The 26207-nt window shown below is 35.9% G+C and overlaps 2 protein-coding genes across 2 annotated transcripts; both read left to right on the top strand.

Moving 5' to 3' along the window:
- The first annotated feature begins 1561 nt into the window (after positions 1–1561).
- pttg1ipb (PTTG1 interacting protein b) lies at positions 1562–8619 on the top strand. The gene is made up of 7 exons (XM_084725264.1): positions 1562–1724; positions 3607–3662; positions 3777–3885; positions 5335–5437; positions 6668–6733; positions 7041–7087; positions 7951–8619. The coding sequence occupies exons 1-7, from the start codon at positions 1607–1609 to the stop codon at positions 7992–7994; spliced, it is 543 nt and encodes a 180-aa protein (XP_084581390.1). The 5' UTR covers positions 1562–1606; the 3' UTR covers positions 7995–8619.
- Positions 8620–10933: 2314 nt separating this feature from the next.
- On the top strand, positions 10934–17291 carry sumo3b (small ubiquitin like modifier 3b). The gene is made up of 4 exons (XM_084725263.1): positions 10934–11092; positions 13167–13295; positions 13502–13573; positions 16006–17291. The coding sequence occupies exons 1-4, from the start codon at positions 11072–11074 to the stop codon at positions 16069–16071; spliced, it is 288 nt and encodes a 95-aa protein (XP_084581389.1). The 5' UTR covers positions 10934–11071; the 3' UTR covers positions 16072–17291.
- Positions 17292–26207: the final 8916 nt, after the last annotated feature.

The following is a 26207-nucleotide window of genomic DNA, read 5'->3' as shown; positions in this document are numbered from 1 at the left end:
TTATTCAATAAATGGCTCCACCACACACTACTGCCATGTCTACCCTATTGATTAAATATTGATTAATAAATTTTACATTGATTAAATTAACCATTAACCTTATTTCAAACATGTGCTGCTGCAGTGTGATATTTTTCGTCCATGTGTAATTTGTCCATTTGTGATCAGATCACAAAAATGTTGATGATTTGGATATTATTGAAACATACTCATAAAAGTACAAGTACTCAAAAAAGCTACTCAGTAATTTGAGTATTTGTAATCAGTTACTTCCATCACTGCACGTTACTATGGGCGCCTGGTTGTTTTAAAATGGGGGAGCCAGTTTTTACATTTTCCCAAGCAAAGTTTCAGTGAGCATCACTGCTCTGCAAAGGATAAAGACAGTGACAAAGATTTGTGATCATCATTTTTGTACATGAAAGACATCCTTTGTCGTGCAGACAAATATCTTCTCTCAAATGTGTTTTATTCTGGAGAAAACAGGGAGTCAAAATCACAGTAACTGCAAACAACCAAAGAGAAACCAAAGCAAACCGCTGTAATAGTTACTGTATTCTGAAATTTAAAATATAAGCAAGAAAATTAAGAAATATGTGAACTATGTGCATTATACTACTGTACATAACAACAGTACAGAAAAATATTTAAATAAGATCACAGAGTTGTAACTCTGAGACTCACCCATTACATCTATGTGAAAATGCGTTGTATTAAAATTAAACAATTATCAGAAAAGGAGTTACAAAAAAGCATGTGGCCTTTTAAATTTAATGTTCCAATGTAATTTTATTAGAATATAAATATTAGTAGCATCAAATGCTCAGAAGCATCCCAAAGTGATTGAAATAATTTGATTTTAAGAGTTACTTGGAACATTACAAGTGTATCGTTCTATAATCATAAATGTTATTATATGTAATAAATTTATGTAGCACTTTTCTTAACTAGGTTACAAAGTGCTGTACAGAAAAAATAAAAAATATGAACAGCCAGTGATCAGATAACATGGAAGTTACCGTCTCTTGCTTTGGTACGACTCAATATTTTTTTAGTAAGCCCTGCAAAGTCAGAATACAGTAACTTGCAAATGAGGGTCAAAGGTCAAACCAGAAGTCAGGATTATGGGTTTATAACCTGATATAAAGTTATAAAATGGCCACATATTGAATTATCCGCCTGCAACTATTTTGGCTCAAAAACAAGAAAACTTTAAAATAATTTTCCTCAGTTCTGCGGTCACTTTTTTCCTTTGTAGGGCAGAGCAGATTTTTATTTAGATTAATTTAATTTTTGATGATATATTTTGTGGTTATTATGGACACTTCTGTCCACAGGAGCCTCATAAATCAGCCCGATATGAAAGTTATAATAAAGTCATTAGTTACAGCACATACATGTTGTTAGAAAGTGCTGAACACGTGTTTTCTTCTCGTTGTTCTGACAGGACCAAAGACATGACTGCAGATGTTTCTCTCTGCAGCTGTCTGATGACGCCAGCAGCGTCGGTCAGGAGTTAATGACGTAAGTCCTCGTAAACTCGGGGTCCACCCTTCAGTTTGACTCTTCACACACGTTACTTTGTTCCTTATTTCCCCCGCAGTCGATGGTTTCCTCTCGTCTCACCATGCGTGCGGTCGGTGGATCTTCGCTCTTTGCGTTTGCGCTGGTCTTTTGCGGTGTTGTCGTGAGCACGGAGGCGCAGACTCCGGCTCCAGCTGCCAGTAAGTGTCTCTCTCCTGTTTTCCTTTTTCAACAAAGCTCTAAAACTGTTGAGCTTTGTTTTGTCCAGCCACAGTCACATCAGGAGACGGTCACATGACAGCAGCAATGACGGATTTTCACGGATCGTAGGAACAAATTTAATCATGATAATGATTCGCCAAATTAGTTCTGTTATAGTGCGCAAAAAGCTTTTTTTTTTTCTGTGACAGAGTAGGTTCCCTGAAAACTTTGATGTTGCAGGCGTTGCTGATGATTTATCACTGCTGGCAAAAGATGAAACCTCTTGTTTTATTTCTTTTCTTGTAAATTTTTTTTTTTACAACTGCTGCAACTTCATACTGTGACTTATCACTGTTCAGCGTTGGAAGAAGTATTCAGATCATTTAGTGAAGTAAAAGTACTAATACCATACTGCAAAGTATGTCAGCAAGGTTGGGCCAGATTTCTTAGAAACACAGTCACTCACTGAATAAAAAATACATGAAAAGTTATAAGAACATTATCAAAGTTCATTATTAATATTGGATAACTAAAAAAAAAAAAGAGTCAGGGCCGGCCCAAGCCTTTCTGGGGCCCTAAGCAGAATTTGATTTGGGGCCCCCTGCCGTCTCAGCACTGCTGATACTATTGACTATTGATGTTGAATTATTCACACACTGTAAATGTAAAGCATATCAGTTTTATTAGTTGTAGCTGTGTTGTTTATATGGGTTACTTGGTTACTTGGGTTTTTAGCAAACTCAAGTAGCAAAACTCAGAAGACTGGTTAATTTAACATGATTACTTTTGAATTACTTGAAAATTAAATGATAATAATAATAATAATAATGATAATCTCAAATATTTTCAACAAAATGTATTTTTGCACAGGGTTTGTTTTTATGGCACAGTTGATGAAGAAATTCACAGTTTTAAAACTGATGTATTTTTAAAAATGTAATCATAAATGTAAACAAGTAATCCTTGACAATGTAACTATAATCTAAATACACACTGTGCAAAAAGCTAATAATTTCAAGGAAACTGCCTTCACCAGATTTTTGAGTTTTGAATCAAACTCAGACTCTTAAGTTTTGAAATAAAGTAAACAATATTAAACATTTTATTTCATAAATTGTTCACAAAGTGACCTGTGAAGCTGATTTGTCATTATTTGAGTGCTCGAAAATTAATTGGTTTCAGTTGAAAGTATTATTAACCATTATTCACACTCACTTCAATGAGTTCACAACAATTTTTGAAATACAGTTTTATGTGGGTTTCTAAAACTCAAAAGTCATGATTATCTAAAGAAAAAATTATCTCAACAAAACATTTTTAGTCAGTAAAACTTCCAAAAGCTTAAAAGTCTGAGTTGGGCTCGAAACTAAAAAATCCATTCAAGAAAGTTGCCTTGACATTTTGAGTTTTCTCAACCTTTTTGTTTTTTCAATGCACAAAATATAATCTGGACTATTAGCAAAATGTCTTAAAGTATGAAACGTAAAAATACTCATTGTGCAGTAAAATGGTCCCTGTCAGTATTTCACTGTTATATCTGATGTTTTTGGATTAATAATGTGAATGTTATATTTTACTGCTGCAGATGTTCAAGGTTGTGCTCATTTCAACAGCTGTTGGGAATTTGGCCAATATATCATTTAAACTGGACAGGAAGAGTATGAGAAATTGTAATCTGAAAAGGAACAAGTAACTAAAGCTTTCGGACAAATATAGCAGATTAAGAAGTACAACATTTGCCTCTGGGGTGTAGTGGAGTACAAATAAAAAGTTGCATAAAATGAAAATACTCAAGTTAAGTACATGTAGTTCACATTTGCATTTAAGTACCCTACTTAAGTAAAAGTACTCAGTTACATTCCACCACTGTCTCTGTTTCAGGTCTTTGTGAATCAAGATCCAACAGTAGTTGTTCTGAATGTCTGGCGAACGTGACAGTAAGTCAAACAAACACAAACACTGTATCTGTGTGTGGTTTTGTTACTGATGTGTTACTGTAAACACCAAAGATGAGACACAAAGCAAAGTGTTTGTTGCTGTTTTTGTTTTAGTGTTTGTGGTGCTCACCAACCAAACGATGCATGGACTACCCCATCGGAAAGATCCTGCCCCCCCGCAGTGTGTGTCCATTGAATGATGCACGGTGGGGGGTGTGTTGGGGTAAGACTGACAAAAGCTCAGGCCTCGAATAATAAATAATCGTTGAAGTGGGTGTAACCTGCATGTATTGTTGATGTTGTTGGTTTGATGTTTGGGATGTGTATGGGACACAACCATTGGAAAAATATTTGTGAAAAATTACATAAAACTAATTTCTTTTAAAAGCAAAAGTACCAAATTTTCTCTTTTTACAGCTTCTCAACTGACCCATGCTAAGTTTTGCCGCACCTGTATATGTTATGTGCTAGTTTATACTGAACAGAAACCAACATTTGAAGATAAAAGCCACATTATAGTCACATCTTAAGTTAGCTAATGTTAGCAAAACACTAGCTGACTAGCCCGCTAATCTACAGTAATTGTTAGCTAGCAAGTTATATCTGATATCTATTTTAGCAAGACACTAGCTTACTAGCTAGCTAATCTACATCAATTGTTATCTCCCAAGTTACATCTGATAGTTAATGTTAGAAATATGCTAGCTGACGTGCCCACTAATCTGCATGACTTGTTAGCTTCCAAGTTACATCTGATAGCTAATGTGTTAGCAAAACACTAACTTACTATCCTGCTAATCTTCATTGTTAGCCATCAAGTTACATCTGATATCTATTTTAGCAAAACACTATCTCACTAGCTAGCTAATCTACATCAATTGTTAGCTCCCAATTCACATCTGATAGCTAATGTTAGCTGACTAGCCTGCTAATCTACATCAATTGTGTTCTGTGCTCTTATCTGTGCACATTGCCTTGTAGGGCTGCAGTTAACAAGTTATTTTCATCACAGATTAATCGGCAGATGATTTTCGTGATTGATTGATCAACCGTTTAGTCTATTAAATTTTTTTAAAAAGTGAGAAGTGCACGTCACAACTTTCCAGAGCCTTCATTCAGGAACCTTCTGATTTCTACTTTCGACCAACCCACAGTCTTAAACCCAACGACTTCTCATTCACTGTCATAGACGACAGAGGAAAGTAATGACTCATTATCACTTTTTACACTTGAAAAATGACTTCTTCCGATCAACTGATTGATTGACTAATCGCTGAATCGCCACTGCCTTGGGTCATTATGTCAGGTTTATACAGAATAAAACAAAGTAAATAGAGTCCAAGAAACTGTTGTTATATTTTGCCTTTTGTCACTTTTGTGACTGTTATGCTGCCTCTCCTATCTTATGTAAACAATATAGACACAAAAGTCAGATAAAATCATCAGATGCTTCTGCCTAATCAGTTACTTGAGTTTATAATGATTCACTGATTAATTATGGTGTTTATTCACCACAGAAGACACGTAATAAACTTCTAACTGGCTAAGTTTGTAGTCCACGAAGTTGTGAAAGTCACAGTGTCTCTGTTACAGGATTTCTTAACTGCATGGCTGCTGATTAAGTAATTTTCAGTGTTTCCTGTTCCTCTGTGCTTCTCCCTGTGATTTCCAGTAAACTTTCAGATTTTGATCATCACCATGGCAGTACTGGCTACTGTCATCATCATCGGCATCCTTGTCTGCTGCCTCTGCTGCTGCAAGTGTGAACGAGTCGGGTAAGCGGCACCGAGTCACATGGAGTGATGTGGCTGTGAAATCTGGTTCAGCGTGGAAGGGGGAGGACGGCGGCGGGGCGGGGATGAAACACAATGGGTTGTTTTTTCTGCGAGGCCAGGCTGATACCGCCGTCTCCAAAAGCCTGCCAGAATTTGTAACTGCAGCTTAGCTCTGAAAATGAAAACATTGCTATTTGTGTTAAGATGTCCTCCAGCCTCCTCTAAAAACCAGTTCATTTGGTAAGACGTCATAATAACCATCATTAGTAAATGGTAGGATTGATAGTTTTTATTAATCATTTACAAAGTTTTGTAAAAAATTGGTGCAACTTCATAAGTGGCCACCCACATAAAGTTTATAGATGCACTACACAGTGTTTATCAACCATTTACAAGGTAATATAAACAGCAGTTGCAACTTTTTTGCAAAGTTTTATAAAAATTAGATGCAACTTTATAATGACAGCCACATAATGTTTATAGATTCATTACACAGTATTTATCAACAATTTACAAAATATGATAAACATCAGTCGCAACTTTATAATAACTGTCCAGATAATGTTTGTAGACAACATGTTCTCATTCCCGGTCCGTCAAATGTGCAACGTCGGGGTAGACTTTCAAATTTCAGGCACGTAAATGACTTTGGTAGGTTTAGGCAACAAACCAACTACCTTTGATTTAGGAAAATATCTATGAAATGTTGTGTACATAAGTTATGCAAATATCTGGTCCATCTCTTTGCAAATAATTTGGTCATTGTTAATAAATTAACTTAACATGGTATATAAAATCTAGTTAACTAATTTAATCAGAATGTAATTGTGATCGTCTCTTATCAGCTATGATACAACATATCATTTATAAACTAATATTTTGTATCATACAAACCAATGATAAAATAACATAAATTATAGCATTACTAATAATAAGTTTACCCAACCAATGTTAACAATAAAAGTATAAATTTACCATTTATGATATATGATGACAGTATAATAAATTGTTGCAATTAACTGAATAAAGTGATGTTTTCTGGTCATAATAATTCATTATTGACTGATGAATTGATTGTTACTGATGCTGTATTTGGCTAAATGCAAACTCTCACTACTGTCATTAATATAGCAGTATATGATTTTATTTACAAAGACATAACTATGATCAATATGAATATAAGACATAATATAATAATAATAATACAAAATACATATTTTTCTCCTCCAGGAACAGGAGAGAAGACGCAAAGGCGGAGCGACAAACCCGACTGAGGAAGGCCCGTCAGAAGGAGAGGTGAGTAACCAATTTAACTACTCAGATTCAAAATACAAAGAGTTTCTGTTTCTGTAATGACTGTAATGTGTATAATTTGGAATAGATTATCAATTCAATACATTTTCGTATCTGCACATGAATTTTCCATCACTTTATAACATTGCTATTAAAAATTTAAAGTTTAAATTTTAAGTTTTTGACAGATACTATCGGCAGCAGTACTTTGTGTCGATCCTTTTCAGTCAGGATCCAAACACAGTGGGCGTGAGTCCAGCCAGAGCTCTCTGCTGTCTGACAATCTGTCTTTGTTTTTCTTCCCCAACAGGAGAACAGAAATGCAGCTGAGACATGATGAAATCAGGAAGAAATACGGTGAGACACGGGTCTTGTTTGTGTGGTGTGAGTGGGTGAATAAATGGACATTTGGAATATCAGACATGTTTGTTTTACGTGGAAACAGCGTAGAGGAAAGATTAATAGATACAATAAAATAAAGATTAAGAAAACTGAACAATGAAACAAGGTTAACAACATAAAAAGATATCAACAATCCAGGGGGAAAAAAAAAATCTATATAAACAAACAGCAAGTTTGATTCAACAGCACCATCTGCTGGAGAAACATCACAATACACATACCTGATACACCACAACTGAATATTCACTACAATGGTTTATGGAGGATTTTTGAGTTAATTGTAAGAAACATACAGTTTCAAATCTCTCTCTCTCTTTTTTATTTATTTTTTATTTTTTTTATTGCTTTGCTGTAGGTTTTCCTATTTCAAGTCATCATATTCACTTATTTCGTTCATCTTGTTGCATTTGTACAGTTTTTGTTTTTACAGACAGAGTTAGGGGATTAAAATAAAAAGAGAAAAACGAAAAGAGAGAAATAGAGAAAGAATAAATTAAGTATAATTTCTTTATTTAAACTTTATTATGTCACTCCATCTCTGTCTTTGACCCATTTACTCCAGTTTCTTGTAAATTCATCCTCTCTGTTTCTCAACCAATAAGTGATTCTTTCCATTTCTTTAATGTCTTCAGATTAATTTCCAGGTGTTGACAGATGGTGACTTAACATTCATCAAGTTCTGTGTAATTTGTTTAATTGCAGCTATATGTATTATTGTATACAAATATTCATCTCCTCCCCTCTCTGTTTTTGCTGCAATATAATATAATACTGTTTGGTCACCCAATTTCAAATGTCTCTCCATTCTTCTTTTTCAGGTCTGGCGAAGGATAATCCCTACGCCCGTATGGACGATCATTGAGAAGAACCTTGACTCCTCAAAAAAGAAAAAGAAAAAATCCCTTATGAAGATTTTACTGATGCCATACGTGATCCTTATGTAGCATATGATAAACTGTGATTATCTGATTGGATTTCAGTGAGTTGGTTTTGTCACCAAGATGCTCTGAAGTCATTTTGACTGGGTGTGGATTATATTTCAAACATGCTCTCTTCACCTAATCTTTCTTTTTTCTTTTTTTTTATACATGTTGCTCTCTGCCACTTTGCCAGACTAATACTTCCTGTGCTTTAGTTTTAAAGTAAATGATTGTACGGAAACCTGTTCAGTTAACTCTTTTGTGTAGACATGAGGGAAAATCTGTCAAAACATGTTGCTCACGATAATATGCAATATTATTGTGTTATTTTGCATAAAATGCAGTATTGTAAGACGTCTACCACTCCAGAGCAGAACAGTGCATGTGCTGCTTTTATAACGAGCAGTTTCATTTTTATACTGTATTTGTAATACACATAATTTTACTGATTGTAATTCAAGTCTAAGGTACAACATCCATTTTATATGAAAAGTTAATTCATAACATGTAACATTTTACACTGTTTTTGATATTTTATTTGTTGATAAATATCAGAATCACAAACTACATGTAGGGCATTTGATTCTTGTGCAGCTGTTGATTGTGACCTTTTCAAAATTAAATGAATATTTTGGGGGGTGATTTTTTTTTTAAATTGATAATAATTTTTTCAAATTCACAACTTCCCATGCCCACCAATCAAACGCAAAAACAGAAACAACAGGGATTAACCAAAATACAAAGTACCTTATATGAAAATAAAAAAGAAACGACAAGGAACTGGCAACATTACAGTACAAGAACCTAATTTTGAACCATACTGACCATTTTCCTCAAAAATAAATTGGGTCCAAACCTAAACAAGTTGGTTTCCAGTTGGAACCAAAAAAAAAACAAAAACAGGTTTTCCTTGGGAAGCAAAGTGGGTGTGTGATATTTTACAGGTCGTAGTGCGCTGTGCAGCGCCCTCTGTTGATGACATCCTTGCTTACCACGATTCTGCTCAAAACCTGTAGACATTCATAGCAGCAAAGTCCCAAGGATCTTGGATAGAAATGCCCTTAATGGAACGGGGCCTTAATCAGTATCATTGGTAACACCTGTGTTTGTCCTGCTCCTTCATATCAATATGACTGCTGAGAAAAAGGTCCATTCAAGACTGAGAGAAAGAGGCAGCGTGAGTCCAGACCTTCATATCCAGTCACTCCACCGAGTCGGCTAACGAGTTGACAATTCAGTCTGATATCAGGCTGAGGAAGCAGCCTATGGAGCCATAAATCCCATGTGCAAATTGTACATATAAACATTAATATTTTTCTGCCCTTTTCAGACATCCTTTAACATGCAGCTACCTCTCCCAAAACTGTCACCATCCTGAAAAAGAGGCAAGTCTCAGTTCCTGAGAACCGTTTAGTTATTATTGCCATCTGGCCCTTTAACGACTGCATAAAAACAGATAATACATGCAATCTCCTAAAGACTACAAGCTGCACACCTGTGAGACCCCCGGTACAGCTGTGGCTCTTCATGCAGAACTGTCGGACAAAAAAATTAGCACTGAACCTCAGTTAAATGTTACTAAAATATGCAAGAGGCTGGTAGATTTGCTTCACTCGCCAGCCCAAAAAACAATCTATTGAGTGGCTGGTAAAATTTGAACATTTGATCGCCATTATAATCATTTCAACTGAGACTAATCATTAGTGATTAGTTCTCACAATGTAATATTCTAAATTGTATGAGCCTTAACCCAAAATCCTTCGACATGACAAGGTGTAGCTGGGTATGATCATGTCATGTCAGAAGGATTCAAATGTATAAAATAATTTAAGTAATATTAGGCTCTAACTTTGGTAGTTTATTATTAATATTATGAGAATCAGATACAGATTCTGAGGATGATATGAAGCACAGTGTCCCAGCCTCTGTTTACAAGACCCTTGAACCAATGTGCAGAAGTGACAGGTGTGGTACAGTCATTTTAAACATCTTTTCAAGAGCTAAATTGTCATTTGGCTGCTCACAGACACATTTTTAAATATTTATATCACAAATTCCTCCTCTAACATGTTTTACGAAAATAAACAGGACATGTTTTACCAACTAAATCCAGGAATTATAGCCCACATGTGTTATTTGATCAGATTATTTTCACATAATAATATATTGTTCATATTAGCTATTACTATAATCCTTGATTTTCAGGACAAGCAGTATTCAGGATTTGGAACAATTTATTATTATTCTGAACTGTCCTGAATTTTTCAGGACTTCTAGATGTGACGGTTTTGAGAGTTGCTTTAGATTTCATCCTGTGAACAAAGGTGGATATTTCATCGGTGTGAGGTTGAGTAGATAATAACTGATTTTTTATTTTTGGGTGAACTATCCCTTTACGGTTATACTATATAATTATATGGTTTTTTTTTCTTGTTTTTCTGCTTGTTTCACTTCTTTATTTGTTTCATTTTCTTCTTTTCATATTATGTGTGATATCTATGTTATAAAAAGGGACATAAGGTTCTGAATCTAAATATTTAGACTCAAAATCATTATCAATAATTGTAATTATATTTTGACCTTCAATGGGCCTGATGGTGAATAGATAGTGACTGAATTTTCATTTCTGGGTGAACTATCCCTTTAATATATGGATAAAGGAAACTGATTAGCATAATTTTTCTGGTTGGTTATGTTTCTATCTCTCATTTCAGTTGAATTAAGTTGAAAATGTTAAATATCTGGTGTGTTTTTTTTTTAAATGCTCCTGGACTGATGGGTGGCATTGCAGAGAGATGGCCCCTTTTGTTTTACCTATCTCAGTCACGGGCATGCGCAAATTAGCCTGCGCGCGCACGTATCCGCGGCCCCGAGGAGAAGTGGATCACGTGACCGTTTTGGTCGAATTACATTTTAAATTTGAGTGCGCGCTCCTGGTCCAAAGGAAAGAGCCGGAGGAGCAGATAAGCGCTAACGGCCCGTCTCGACGTTATTAATAAATCCTCTGGAAAACAGCACAATGTCTGAAGAAAAGCCAAAGGTCAGTGACTCACTGTGTTTGTTTGCTGTTAGCTGCTAACGCTGCCAGCCGCAGGTTAGCGTTAGCGCCTCATGCTAACGTTAGCCCTGCGCCCAGGCTACAGACACCGCATTTGAGCGGGTCGACGGAGAAAACAAAGGTTGAACAATTTGCGGATCTTTTTGGCTTTAGGCGCACAGTTTGGTGTTCGCAGTCCGCTACGAGTATAAACGTCCGCGAATGCTACTCATTCGTCCGCCGTCAAATGAAGCTAGGTCTATCAACGTCGCTATCAGAGACGGGCAGTGAAATGAATGATTTGTGCTCCTTTCATTTGCGCCATTGTGTCTTTCTGCGCCAGTTTGAACACGGACCAGCCTGCTGTGCTAACACGGTGTGAGTGTTTGGATGGTGCAGACTGCCTTTAAGACCAGGATAGTCCTGTACGTGAAGCTAACCGAAGTTAGCTGGCTAGTCAAGTTTGCTGTTGGTAAAACGGTAGATGTTTTGCTTTGGTTTAGCACGTATTTAAAAGAAAACATAAACAAAACAGTTTAAATAACAACAAGAATGTGCAAGGAAGACTAAAAGCCTACAAGACCTATCATGGATCTCTCCCAATTACGAATTGAAGCAAATCAAAATGCTTTTTGAGGCTAAATGTCTAGATTCAGATCGTTAAGTCTCTTAAGTATACCACAGGGCTCCACAGATAGGTAATATGAGAAGAAAAAATTAAACAAATAAAGAAGTAATAGAAGAAAAAAAATGATCCAGACATAAAAAACAACTATGTTTCCATACTAAGTAATCCTTCCCAAATGAACAAGTATCTCAAAGAACATAATCCTTAAAGGGATAGTTCACTCAAAAATGAAAATTGTCATTATCTACTCACCCTTATGCTGATTGAAGGTCAGGTTGAGTTTTTAAATCCACAAAACACTGCTTGAGTTTCTCAGGAAAGCAGCCCTGCAGAATGTCCCAAACAATGGAAGTGTATGGTGACCAGTTTTCAAATGTTAAAAAAAAAAAACTTGGTGTAACCCAAGTGTACACTGTGTGTGTGTGTGTGTGTGTGTGTGTCTGTGTGTCTGTGTGTCTGTGTGTGTGTGGTGTGACAGTGTGGGAGCAGCATTTTGGGACGTTAGGGGACTTGAATTATGCCAGACAAGCATTATAGAGACATTTTATGGGTTTTTATTTTTGTTGTTTTTTCTGTGTGAAAAATGGTCACTTCAGTTGTTTGATTCTGCAACACTGTTTTCCTGTGAAGCTCCAGCAGTGTTTCGTGCATAAAAAAAACCCCATCATACCTAAAAACAAGGGTGAGTAGATAATGGCTGAATTTTCATTTTTGGGTGAAGTATTCCTATACGTCCTTTAATTTTGTTTTTGTAGCAGAAGCCTCACACAGATAGGTAATATGAAGAAAATTAAACAAGTAAAGAAGTAAAAGAAGAAAAATTATAGACAGAAAAAAACAACAAATATGCTGATTTTCATCATTCCACAAAATAGGTCTTTTATAGTTTACAGAAAAATACCTAAGATGTGTTTTAAGACGGGGAATCTGAAGACAACTAGACTGCCTGGTTTTATAGGAATGACGATCTGAATTAAAATAAACGATTCCTGAAAAAAAAAATTAGGCAAGCTAGCACTCTTATGAGCACTTTTGTCACAAACCACATGTTTGAAATCTGTTAATATCACATATGGACAAAAATTTGTGTTCAGATTAAGACCATCTGAATGCATCGGCAGTTGCTTGTAGTACTGGCAGATGTTAAACACAAGAAGAATGCTTTTTCTCTAAATGTAATTAAATTTCCGATAAATTTCCATCTGGTTCCTTTTCCATGAGTCAAATGTTGTTACCAGCAGGATTCAGTAGCCACACATTGTATCTGGATATCTGTCATGCCTGTCAGTAATGTTACAAGCAACCACTGACACATTCAGGTGGCTGGCAGCAGTTTATTTGGTCCCATGTTGATGCTGAACACCAGCATGTTGCTGCTGCTGCTGCTGCTGCTGCTGCTGCTGCTGCTGCTGCTGATGATGATGATGATGATGATGGTGTTTGTTGCAGGAAGGAGTGAAGACAGAGAACGACCACATTAACCTCAAGGTGGCTGGTCAGGATGGCTCAGTTGTACAGTTCAAAATCAAAAGACATACTCCACTCAGCAAACTAATGAAGGCATACTGCGAAAGACAGGTGGGTTCATTTTGACTGAAAAAGCGAAACGTTAACCTTTATTTCCCCGTAGTAACAGTAGACCGTTCAGCTGACCAAATCCCTGACACTAGACTTAATCACCAGCTCTTTGTCGCATCACCAAACTGTTGTTTTTATTGTTTTGTTGATGGCTAAGTGGATGCGAAATCTCATTAATACTAATATAATTTCTGTCTGTTCTACAGGGGTTGTCAATTCGTCAGATAAGGTTTAGGTTTGATGGACAGCCGATTAATGAAACAGACACGCCTGCACAGGTTGGTAAAAGCTTGAGTCCTCAAAATCTAAAATGTAATGTCAAAATATGATTGAAATTGTAGTATGGCCAAGTGTAATATCCAAATTGCAGAAGCTGCATTTTTTTTTTTTTTTAAAGGATTAATGTGTAACAACACGGCATTATAATGAAATACTGTGGTGCTGCAGAGATGCCCTGGCCTACAAATCTTATTCTCCAGATTTAAGAAAATATGTTGTCTTGGTCCAGGCAAGAGAGAATCTGATACCATGTTTTTCTTCCGGTGCCAATTCTGCCTACCTGAACATTGAGTATTGCCCCAAAACCAGTGTGTTTAATATTCTTATCATTGTTATATTACCTGCCTCAGGTTAAAACAATTTGACATACAGGATGCTTCAGCGAAGTGAGACATTTTAGGCCTAATAAATGATGTGATTTGTGTGCATAGACATGCACATTCACTGATACCTGATCCGACATTTTAGGCTGCATCAGAGGCATTTCTGATCCTGGTATTAGAGCGCCTCTAGTTCAGACTCCAAAAAAGCACATGTTTATGAACACATTTGCTTTGTGTTTTCAGTGAAAACTGAACATGAAGATTAGTGGTGCAACTAACAATTACTTTCGTAGTTGAATAATCAGGCAGTTATTTTCTCAATTAAACGATTAATAGTTGTTTGGTCTATAGAGAGAAGTGAAAACTGTTTATCAGCGTTTCCCAAAGCCCCTCCTCAAATGTCTTGTTTTCCCCGAAACCCAAAGATATTCAGTTTACTGTGATAAAGGAGCAATGAAACTAAAAAATATTCACATTTAAGGAGCTGGAATCAGAGAATTTAGAATTTTTTTCTTTAAAAAAAATACTCAGACTGATTAATTGATTATCAAAAAAGTTGGTGATTTATTTAATAACTGATTAATTTTTGTAGCTCTAATGAAAATTGTGATGTAAAATGAACATTCACACAAATCTTGAACCATATCGCAATCACAATATCTGACCAAATAATCGTCTTTTTTTATTTATTTTTTTTTTTTACTATATTTCGCAGCCCTACAAAATGTATATCTAAAGCTCAAGCTGCCTAATAGTTATGATTATTGAATATATTTTTTAAGTTCGTTTTGTTTTTTTGCCAGTCATGTTTATTTTTTAAGCACAAATTGTATTGCATGAAAGTATTTATTTCTTAAGTGAAGAAACTTAAGTAAGTAATAAAGACATGGAGATGATGCCACTGACCTTCGTACATTGTCCAGTGTTGTCCAGTTTTCAGCCATGACGCTGACTTGAGACAGTGAGGTGAAGTTTGAAATGACTGTTTGTTGTTATTTTGCCCCAGGTGCATTAATCATTGAAATTGATTGAGCATTTTAGTTGCACAAAGGAGGCCACAGCGAGCTTTAAAGGAGCCAGTACGTGAATTTTGTTGCATTTCAACAAATCCAGGGCTGCAGTATCCCTGTTTCTAGTCTTAAGCTGATCGCCAGCTGGCTCTGGCTTCATATTTTTTTTTTTTATCTCACAGGCATGAGAGTGGTATTGATCTTTATCTAAACCTCAGCAAGAAGACAAATGTGGGTATTTTCCCAAAATGACTGAATGATTTCTTCAAAGCTGCATGAGGTACTGAGATCATATTTTAAGTAGGAAGATGGGAAGGTTATCAAATCATATATATGTTGATGGTGGAAAAGGTTGTGTTGGAGGATGAGTTTTTGTTTGTGGGTTCATGGTAAAAAAAAATCATTTTTAGAAGACCCATAATAACATATCCAATACAAAGAACAGTGTTCCATGTTGTTTGAAATCTGTTCCATCATGGTGTTAGAGTTACTGAAACCAAAGAAATTCTTTTATTCAACACTTTACTGTGAGGTTGAACCTGTTTTGTTTTTTGTTTTTTGGTTTTTTTTTTTACACTATTTCTTCATTTAACAAAAGAAGCCAAACATTAAATGTTGTCAAAACACAAGCAGCCATCCAAGAAATTAACTAAATACATTTGACTAAAATAAGGCTGCACTATATGGTAAATAATACCATGATTGTTTTGACTGAAATTGATTGCGATATGATTTTCACATCACAATTTTCATTGTTACTGGAATAATATATTAATGTTGTGATGATGTAACATTTGTTGGGTTTTGCACCAAACAGCCATGTGTTCTTTCATCTACAGCGCTACAGTACCTCATTATAATGCCATTTCCTTTTTCCTAAATTGCGTTTTAGTTCTGGTTCTGTGATTTGGATATTGCACTTGGCCGTGTTGCGATTAATTGTGCAGCCCAAGTCTAAAATGTTGATTTGAATCGTGAACTACAGCAGTTCTGTGTTCTGCAGTTCTTCCATGAGGATGAATATTCTGCATTTGCTGTCAGATAAATTACTTTGGGTTCTTAAATGACTGACATATAATTGTACTTTTGTTCTTGCAGCTGGAGATGGAGGACGAGGACACTATTGACGTATTTCAACAACAGACAGGAGGAGTCTGTTCTTAAGTGGGATGTGGACTCTTGGAAGAACATCCACATCATTAGTTTCATGTTGTATTTGTTTATTTCAGTTTTTTTTTTTTTTTCCTCAAGGCTTTCTCTTTTTTCACTGTGCTTGACTAAATGTCAGGCTCTTCACAACATAAAAAAGAACGTAGCGTTTTTTCATTTGGGGCCAAATCCTACCGTTGAGATGCAGGGTAATTTTTTTTTTTTATTGTTTGTTTTAAACCATATTTTATTCACATAAATGGATGATTTGAAATTGTCCAAGGCAGGGACACTTCTTAGATCAGATATGGCTCGTAATGAAAAACGCCACCGCGTTCTTTTGATGTTGAGACGACCTCCTGCATGTCTCATAAGCTGAACTACATGCCAAAATCTTTTTTTTTTCTTCTTCTTCTTTTTTTTTTGTTTAAGTTTTCCAGATTGTTGTAAACATTCAAATTCAGGATGGGTTCAACTATTTTTAATTCATGTACATGATACGAGGAAGACTCCTGGAAAGGACGCTGTGGTTTCTCTCCACAGACTCTGACATATTTCTCATGTAACTTTTAGTAGTCTTTTTATTTTAATGAACAGTTAAATAATTTGATGTATCCATGCCCATTTTACCTTCAACATTTGCTAAGGAAAAAAAAAATGCTTGTGCCGAGAAAGGTTTACCTCAATACTGTCACCCTCAACGCAGATTTAACTGAATGGTAAATAAAGTACAGTAATGTTTCTGGACCAAAAAGCTAAATGAATAGTGTTCTTTTATAAAAGGGTTAATATATAAACTGTCAGTGTAAAGGGTTACTGTGGCTGTAACAGTGGTCTTTTGTTGTTGCGCAGCAGGAGAAACACTTCTCTTGATGTGTAAATTGATTTTTCTTTCCACCTTTTCAGGACTTGAGAATAAAAGTAATTCACCTTTACGAGTACAGATATCGAGTGATCTCATCTAAGCTTATTTCAGTCTGTGTATAAACAAATAGTCAATGCTGTGTTGCCAATTTAAATACGTTTGTGCATCAGTCTATCCAGACATTATGAACAGATGCTTAGTTTGTTTTGACTCTTGTGTGTTGGTAGAAATAATGTTTTACAAGAATGTCCAAACAAATTAACATTTCTTAGATTCGCAAGGTGACATTGGCAGATATTCCACTTCCTTTTTTATTTGTACATTATTTGTTGTCCCTATACTGTATACAATAAATATAGTTTGATACTCAGCCTCTTGAATTATACGGTGCTTTATGTTTGTGTGGATCTAATATTTATGTATTTAGCCAAGAAAAACCCGTTGAGACAGTCAAAACAAACACATCAACAGGCTTATCATACTTGGTATTCTCAAGTCATGAAACGATCGATAGTCAATTGTAGCATAAGGGATGATGTAGAGTGAGCAGGTCATTACTGTGAAATAAATCTTGAGAGGATGATGCAGGACGGGTCTTTCTAGTAAAAGAAGTAGTAGATTCTATCCAGAGTTTGGGAGGGTTTCTTTAAGAATGAATTCTGATACATTTACTAATTACATGTTAAAAATACAGTCTGTAACATAATCCAAGTATCACAGTATTAAAGTAATATAATGGTTACTTTCTGTTACTTTTGGATGACCTCAATAGAAAATACGGCGTTTTTAGGGTTGCAACTAATGATCATTTTCATCATCGATTAATCTGTAAATTGTGTTCTCAATTAATTGATTAGTCGTTTGGTCCATGAATTGTCAGAAAATTCTGCTCAGATTCCAAGATGACGTCCTGAAATATCTTGTTTTGGCCGCAGCTCAGAAATTTTCAGTTTACTGTCGGAGAGGAGTAAAGAAACTAGAAAAAAAATCACATTTAAGAAGCTGAAATCAGAATTTTAAATGTATATTTTTAATTTAAAAAAATGATACAATCAATTAATTAATCCTGTCACAGTTCTGTCACTTGAAAAACAGGTCCAAACATGAAGCACATACGTCCATGTCCATGTCTTTCCTGTAACGATTATTTTCATTATCACTTAATCAGTCAGTTATTTTTCTCCATTTATAGATCGGTTGTTCGGTCCACAAAATGAAAGACAATGGTGACAAATGTTGATCAAAGCTCAGGATGACATCCTCAAATGGACTTTAAAAAATTGTTGCAGCTCTAAGTGTTTTATGTTTGTTGATAGGTTATTAGTTTGTTCAGCTGTTCCTTTTGTTGTGGAAAATTTTTGATTGATTTAAAGACCAAAAATGGCAAAAAAACAAACAAAAAAACCTTCCACCTAGTGAAGCTTTTTTCCACTAGAGGCCTTGATAATGATCTGGCATCTGTATGAGCACTGTGCATGGTAGTGTATCATTCCTTATTTTAGAATTGTAATCCCACTAATAATCCTCATTTAAATTTTTTTTTTTTTTTTTACATTTTACGTTACATGTTACTTCCCAAGGCTGATTTTATCATAGAAAGACACTAGTTCCTTTATGAAACTGTTCACAATAAGGTCTGTAGATTATCTTTAGTAACCAGATCTTGATTTTGGTAAAGAGGAAGTGCTGATGAGTTTTTCAGATGTTTGAGCACAAGCTGAAGGCAAACATTTCTACGGCTGATATCTCCAAAACTCAGCAACTCGCACCAGAACTATCTAAAAGGACAAATAGCACCGCGGGCCAGAAGAAAAAATATGTGTTTCTGATTTTGCGGTGAACTGTGTCTTTAAAGGCAGGACTGCTGGCTGCATGTTGAAATGGTCACTCCTGACGTGGACGGTGGTCTGATCTCACCTCGCCTCATGAAACCAGAGGTGCACATTAACATTCTGGCCACTGATTTATGTTATTGTGGGAAATAAGAGCCTCCAGATGTGAAGCTCGGGAACAGAGGTGAGTTCATCCAAGCCCATAATTATATGATTTTTATTTTAGTCCTCCTTGAAAAGGTTAAATGAAGCTGAATATTAGACAGAGGTCATCTTGTGTTCATCACACGGCTGTGTTCAGAGTGTGCAGCACAGTTTTCATGCATTAGAGGGTGCTGTTGTTCTGAAGATTCAGAGGATCACTGCTCGCTCTGCAGCCTTTAAATTAAAACACAAAGACACATTTGTTGCTCCACTCCAGCCTTGTGAAGGCCATAACTTCATGAGTCTTCTCTTATTTAAGAGGACTTCATTTCACAGATGTTACTTAACCGCGCAGCCAAATGAACTCCCTGTGAGCCTCCTCACACAGAGCTGTGATTGTGCTGCCTTTATTTTTGGCATCCCCTTTGCATTTTATATTTCCTCGCGGAGATATCTGAAGCCTGTCATATATTTTCCCCCAGACCTCTTAGAGATGCAGCTGCAAGGTGCCCCCTCCACCCAAAGGACTACAGCGAGACTCCCGCTGGTTTCCACTGCACAGCCTCCTGGAAGAAAATATGTTGGGTTTGGATAAAGGTTAAGTCATCAGTAAAACTATTTAAAGGACAGTTTGTTTTATTTTGTCTTCATGGTGCCGTTTTCCTGTATCACCTGTGAGGACTGACTGAACTCGAGACCGAAAATAGTAATGAAACAAAAAAGTTGAGGAGAAAACCCCTAATTTTAATGCAGCTGTGTTGGTTTGAGTTTTGAATCAAACTCAAACTTTTAAAGGTCCAGAGTGCAAGATTTATAGAGATTTACTGGCAGAATATAGCAGAAAATTAAAAATATTCATAAGTGTGTTTTCATTCATGTATAATTACTTGAAAGTAGTTGTTTTCTTTAGCTTTCTTTACCTGCCATGACGAACTACAATGTTTCTACAGTAGCCTGGAACTGACAAATTTTCTGCATTTTTCATGGCAAACCTAGCTTCTCCTTAATGCTTGGAAGGGGAGGGTGAGGTAAGCGGTATTTAGTTGGTTGCAATCTACAATCTCACCACTAGATGCCACTAAATTTTACACACTTGCCCTTTAGGTTCTGAAATGAACTTAAAAAAGAAGTTTTGCCAGCTTAATAATAATTTTTTGTGAGATAATTTACTTTTCCACCTAGTGAAAACTTATCCCAAGAAGAAAAGCAGTTTATCTCAACAAAAGATTATAGGTTGGTAAACCTTTCTTTAGTTTGTTTGTTTTTAGATTGAAACAAACTATAAAAGAAAACTTGAATCTTAGAAACAAAAAAATATTTCAAACATTGTTGAGTAAACTCACTGAAGCACTCAAATGAGGACTAATCAGGTTCTCTACTCACTGAGCAATTTTTGAATAGAGAATTTTTCTGTTTCTAATATTCAAAGATTATCCAAAGAAGAAAAGTAAATTATCTCAACAAAAGATTATAGATTGGCAAAACTTATTTTTAAGTTAATATCAGCATTTATTATCATTTAGTGAAGACAGTTACCTTGAAATTATGGGTTTTCTTAACTTTCTTTTTTCTTTTTTTTTTTACAGTGTACTGTGTAAATCAACCTCCGAGCAGAAGAACACAGACATTAACCAGAGTCCCATCAACGCATTACGTTTTTTTTTTTTTAATTGTTGTGCTGTGAGTCATCATCAGCAGTGTCAGGGACGCTCATAAGGCAGCGCATACATTCAGTTGTCTTGTCACTGCAGTCATTGTAGAGACGCTTTGTATTATTGTTATTGTTATAAAGCTCATTCATTGTGTGTCTTATGCCATGCACTGCTCTGCTGTGTACAGTACACTGAGGTCCATTTGTTTACTATTGTGACAAGATAATAGCTGGATTATTGAATCAGCTCGTGCATTTACAATAAAAAAAGGAATTATTATTTTCATATGACAAACAAATGTGTATAACATGAGTTTATGGTCGTATGAATAACTGCGATAGGCATCTGTGTATGAAAGTCATAACTGCATAAAAAGTAAAAACTCTTGGAGAATGAAACCTAACTGGGCAACGTATAAAGTCCCAGGTTCTCTGTGTGTAAATTAAAGGAGAATTCTGTAATATATTTACTGTAATAAATCATAAAATGACCATGATTTGTCATCAAAGAATAAGGACACACGCAAAATTGAAATTCCGACCTTTCTTAAAACAATGCTAAAGCCTGCATGTCCTCCTTTGAAATTTACATTCCAGTCCAGAGTGACTGTTTTAGTTTGTCCGTTTCAAGTTAATTAGATTTCAAATCAATGCTGAAGGTTCGCTGAATGAATAAGTGTCTGTTTATGAGTCATGAGAAATCATTAGTCATCTTTCAGAAGGAGTAGCTGTTTTATAACAGTGAAACTGAGCATTATGTTAATGGAGTCTGGTAGATAGTGAGACAGTCACTGAACTCCAGAGAGTGTATTTTCAGAGCAGTGTTGGTTTTTTTTTTTTTTTCAGGATAACGCGCTCCTGTTCAGTGTCCCTGAAGCCTGCAGGCAAACTGGCTGAGGAGGGTGTGTATTTAGTACGGCCAGGTAAAAGTGAATTATGTGCTTCTGCTTTCCATATTTGTCGAGAAGAATAATAGTCTCATTTTCTTTTTTTAAAAAAAATCATCTTTGTTGTCCATTTCGGAGAGACTAGCTAACAACGGAATAATGCTATCTAGTAGTAACCATGGTAACTGAAATGCACATGTGCTGTATTATGACACTAACTGCTGTGAAAGTCTCTTGCTGTGTCCAAAATCACCCACTAGTCACTATAAAGTCCAGAAAATATAGTGAGTTTAACATTTTGTAGTGCTGTCTGAATGTTTAGTGAGAATTATGATACCTTATGTAGTGGACTCAAAGTATCCCACAATGCATTTTGAAAAGGAGTGTGCAACCGATGGTCACCAAACAGGCATGAAAGAAAAACAACGGCAATGACGTCAATACCTGTGTAGAGAGAGAAGTGTTTAGTCTACATTGAAATCCCCAGATAGTGAGCAGGGAACAGTGAACGATTTTAGACACAAGTTTAGGCTGAACACAACATAAAGAGGATTTATGCAACTCTCCTAAATGAAACCCTTAGCTGTCCATCTGTCTATTCTTTCACACAACTGAATAGGAGTGTAAAAAGAGGCTGTGTCAAATTCTAAGGGACATTTGAGAGGCTCCCCAGTGCATTTTACTTACTAAAAACACAAAATAAGTGTATAAACATGCCGTCCACATTACATACAGTCCACCACACTGGCGCAAATCAACTTAACTTGGGACACGTAATGATCATATGAGGTCAGTCAGCTGTGTTTCGCATCCTCAATGTGTCCAGCCAGCAACCTCAGATGTGACACCCTCCCCTGTTGAATCAGTCCAGCAGCCTGAATGAGACCACTGTGCATCTGGAGAACCTCTGGATGGTCTCCAGGGCGCTAACATGCTGATGTCATCCTGTTGTGCGTAATGTGGTCTCCACCCTGTCAGCGGATCAGATTTCATCCTGAAGCATTTTCAGATCTTGAGCAGGGGAATAAACATGTCAATGGCCGTGTTATCATACAATAATTCTTGAGTTTTTCTTTGGGCTACGAGTGAACAAATGTATTCACTGTCGAGTCTGCACGGATTATGAATCACTTTGAGTGATCACGCCTTTTTCGCAGCAGCCATTTTGACTCATCATAGTAGGAGAAGCACGGAAATGACATTAACAATGGCTCAAGTGTCCCAGTAAGCCAGGACGGTGTCACAGTGAAACTGAAGCAGCTAAATGGAATGCAGCCAACTTTAATTCTATCATTTACATGTGATTTTAATGTCAAATTCTCTTTCATGAAAAGGGCCCATTGCTCTCACTTGCAGATCCTCAGGGACGATTTTGAAGGGAAAGTTCACACAAAAATCTTTTTTTTCCTTTGGCCTGTTGTGCTGTTTATCCATCTAGATCAGGATCTCTCTGAGGAAACTCTAAGAGAGCTCCTAACTTAGCCTAAAAACTTTAAACAAGGAGTCCTAGCTTAGAAGTGATTTAGGGAAAACTCTCAGAGAGACTCTAAGGAAGGAAAGGACAGAAACTTTTATCTTAGTGAGGAGGAGTGGTCGACCTGTTGACTGTGATCTGTTCATCCAAAATAGAAAAAAGAAAGAAAGAAAATGCACTTTTAGTGATAATGGGCATCAAATAGTCAGTGAAATCGACAGAGTTTAGTCTGTATTAGATAGATTTTGGTTTTGAACATGTAAAAAAGAAAGTAAACAACAAAAACATCAAAATTATGTTAAGAATAATGAGGTCTTTCTCTGTCATTTTGTGAGCCTGTAGGGTTTGGACACCCAGAGGAAATTAAATCAGCTGCCTCAAAATTCACTTTCATTTCTGGCGTTACGTTGGAGATTTATCAGCCTTGTCTGGTTTTATTTTCTTTTGTAAAACACTTTGTAACTTTGTTAAGAAAAGTGATATACAAATAAAGTTCATCACTATTATTATTATTATTATTATTATTATTATTATTATGTGATCGATCACAAACATTATCTCTGCACAGTCTAATCTGTAGAGCTTCATTAATTCACTGTCACTCAGAGTTTGGAGAATATTTCTCACACTTCTTTGTCTTTCTGTCTTTTTCTCCTCACCATAAATAAACTTGTGAGCCTGATAAAAGTCCTCCTCCCTCCTAACAATGTTTTACCCGAGGGGCTCATTTAAGGGCGATGATGTTTTGTGAAAAATTTTAATCCTTACCAGAATCTACTCCTAACTGAAAGGGAAAATTCTTTAAAAACATAATAATTTCCTTAGAATTTCATCACTAGGAGCAACTCTTTAAACTAGGAAGCTTTGTGAATGTGGGCCCACTGTCTGTTAAAGAGAACTTTTGTGGTGCTCAAAGGGTCATAAAAATATGTTTGAAAAATTAAAAATCAGCCTCTCTTTGCAGAAATCATGACCTGGTTACTCAAGATAATGCACAGATTTTGTTGTGAGTATTTTCATGTAGGAACTACTTTCAGGCATCGCTGCTCAGCTTCAAAAGTATTTTTTGGCTCTTTGAGCACCACGAGCCGAGTGCCGTTTAGTCCCTTTATACTGGAGAGAAGGAAGACATCTCAACATAAAAAATAAAATAATCTTTGTGGATAAATAACACTACAGGTAGGAGAAAAAAAAATATGTAATTTTGATTTTGGGGTGTAGTTTCTCTTTAAGTGGAAAAAAAAAATCCTCAGATCATATTTAATCTGGACAAAAGACCTGTTTGCACTGGACACAAGAGGACAGAGCAGAAAAAAAGTTAAACTAATCGCACATTTCCTCCAGGTATAGAATTTAATTCTGGACAAATAAATGAAATAAATGAAATGCATGTCTCCGCTTGCCAGAGATCCACTTAAAGCATCTCAGGGAGCCGTTTGAGGAAGAAGAAAATGATATAAACTGAGATTATAAACGCAGCAGCGCTCAAACTGACGCTTTACAGTTCAATGCAACTTTATTTATACATCCTGCCACCCAGATACAGACACACTCAATAGAAAGTTTTCACAACAGACGTTTTGACATGAAATAGCAGAGAAAACACAGGTGTTACTAATGAAGGTTCTGTTCCATTCAGGTCAAACAGATTTAGGATGCTGCCTGCGACTGTGTATGCCGTCTCACTGGAATGTCTCTGCTACTCTAAATGGAACGGGACCCAAGAAGCATCGGTACCACCTGTATTTAACCTTTTATACACTGTTTAAAAAAAAGTTGAGAAAACTCATAATTTCAAGGCAACTCCTGCTACTAGATTTTGAAGTTTTGTGTCAAATAAACTAAACAATGTTTCAGTTCATAGTTTACTTTTCTTCTTTACTTTTCTTTCCCTGCTTTTAAGTTACGTACGTTATGAAGCACCCAGACCCCTGAGATCATCAGGAACATGTTGAGTCTGTGCTCCCAGGATCAAAACCAAGCGAGGTGAAGCAGCCTTTAGTTTCTCCTGTGTACCCGAGGTCAGCTGAAACCGTCAGCTCATTTAAATCAGGGCTTAAAACATTAAAACGCCACCGTTTGCTGCAGCTTTCCAGTGAAGTCGATATATAACTTCTTGTTAAGATAATCTGTAGCTCTTGTTTTTATATTTGTTTGCTTTTTTTAAAATGCAATTTCTGTTATGTTTCAGCCGTTATTTGGCTCGAGCCAGTTCCAGCTTGAGACATAATTAATGTTGTTAGTTGCACCTGTGCTTCTCCTGCTATGTGAAGTCAAAATGTTGAATCAGTTCTGAAGTCAAAAGTTGTCAAAGTTTTACAATTAGATAATGAATCCAGTTAATTATGATAAGTTGTGACACGTTAACTGGAGTTGCTGTTGGAATTGCGGGTTTAGATTTTAGGCTATAATATGATGATTCGTCTGGTTAACCTCAAACATGTGATAACTGTTCATGTGTTTTTCTTACTGTTGAATGACATGAAACTTTATTTTCTACTGTGTTGACATTAAGCTTAAGCTATTTTGGCACAATTTGACAAATTTTTACTTTATTTGAGTATTTCCATTTTATACTTGGACTCCACCACATTTCAGAGGGAAATATTATACCTTTTAACTCCACCACATGTATTTAACTGTTATTTTTTTCTAAAATATAAAATAGTATGCTTATATGATGGGATGCACTATACTGCTGTTTATTTTCTTAACACATGAATAATCTTATCTTAATAACGTGCGATTTTTAGATGGATTGAGCAAAAAAAAAGTTTTTCAAAAGAGTTAAAGGGAAGATTCAGCCCAATTGAGGTTTATAATGTCTTCTTTTTTAGCTGAACAGTCTGACAGTTTCTGCCAGCCAGTCTCTTTTTTCCTTACTGACTGTTTCGTAGATCTTCACTGTTTAAGTATATTGCTCCATTAATTCGGCCAACATGTTTTCCTCAAAGGAGGAGAAATTAGAGCTACTCTGCGGAGCCATAACGAGCAGGCTAACTAGACTAGCTAACTTTTTAGCCAGCTAACCAAGAAAGTGACATTCGTTAACTAAGCAAACAATGTAACCAACTTTTTAGCTAGTTAGCGAACAATGTGATTTTAACTTTTTAGCTAGCTAACCAACAAAGCGACATTTGTTAACTTTCTAGCTAGCTAGCGAACAATGTAACATTTGTTAAGTTTTTCGTAGGCTAACAAACAATGTAACTAACTTTTTAGCTAGCTAGGAAACAAGGAAACATTGCTAGGAAACAGTGTAACTTTTACTTTTAGCTAGCTAGCAAACAATGTAACA

Source organism: Lutjanus erythropterus, chromosome 8, assembly GCF_056507025.1.
Source record: "Lutjanus erythropterus isolate fLutEry1 chromosome 8, fLutEry1.hap2, whole genome shotgun sequence".
Lineage (NCBI taxonomy): Eukaryota > Metazoa > Chordata > Actinopteri > Lutjaniformes > Lutjanidae > Lutjanus > Lutjanus erythropterus.
Note: the sequence above shows the minus strand (reverse complement) of the source record. Positions and strands in the feature narration are given on the sequence as shown.

Bases quoted from the DNA above. Each gene is read 5' to 3' on its own strand.
- sumo3b (XM_084725263.1), top strand. From the start codon at position 11,072: ATGTCTGAAGAAAAGCCAAAG. The intron at 13,296-13,501 runs GTGGGTTCATTT...TCTGTTCTACAG, and splicing joins AGGCATACTGCGAAAGACAG to GGGTTGTCAATTCGTCAGAT. The intron at 13,574-16,005 runs GTTGGTAAAAGC...TTGTTCTTGCAG, and splicing joins AAACAGACACGCCTGCACAG to CTGGAGATGGAGGACGAGGA.
- pttg1ipb (XM_084725264.1), top strand. From the start codon at position 1,607: ATGGTTTCCTCTCGTCTCACCATGCGTGCGGTCGGTGGATCTTCGCTC. The intron at 3,663-3,776 runs GTAAGTCAAACA...TTTTTGTTTTAG, and splicing joins AATGTCTGGCGAACGTGACA to TGTTTGTGGTGCTCACCAAC. The intron at 5,438-6,667 runs GTAAGCGGCACC...TTTCTCCTCCAG, and splicing joins TGCAAGTGTGAACGAGTCGG to GAACAGGAGAGAAGACGCAA.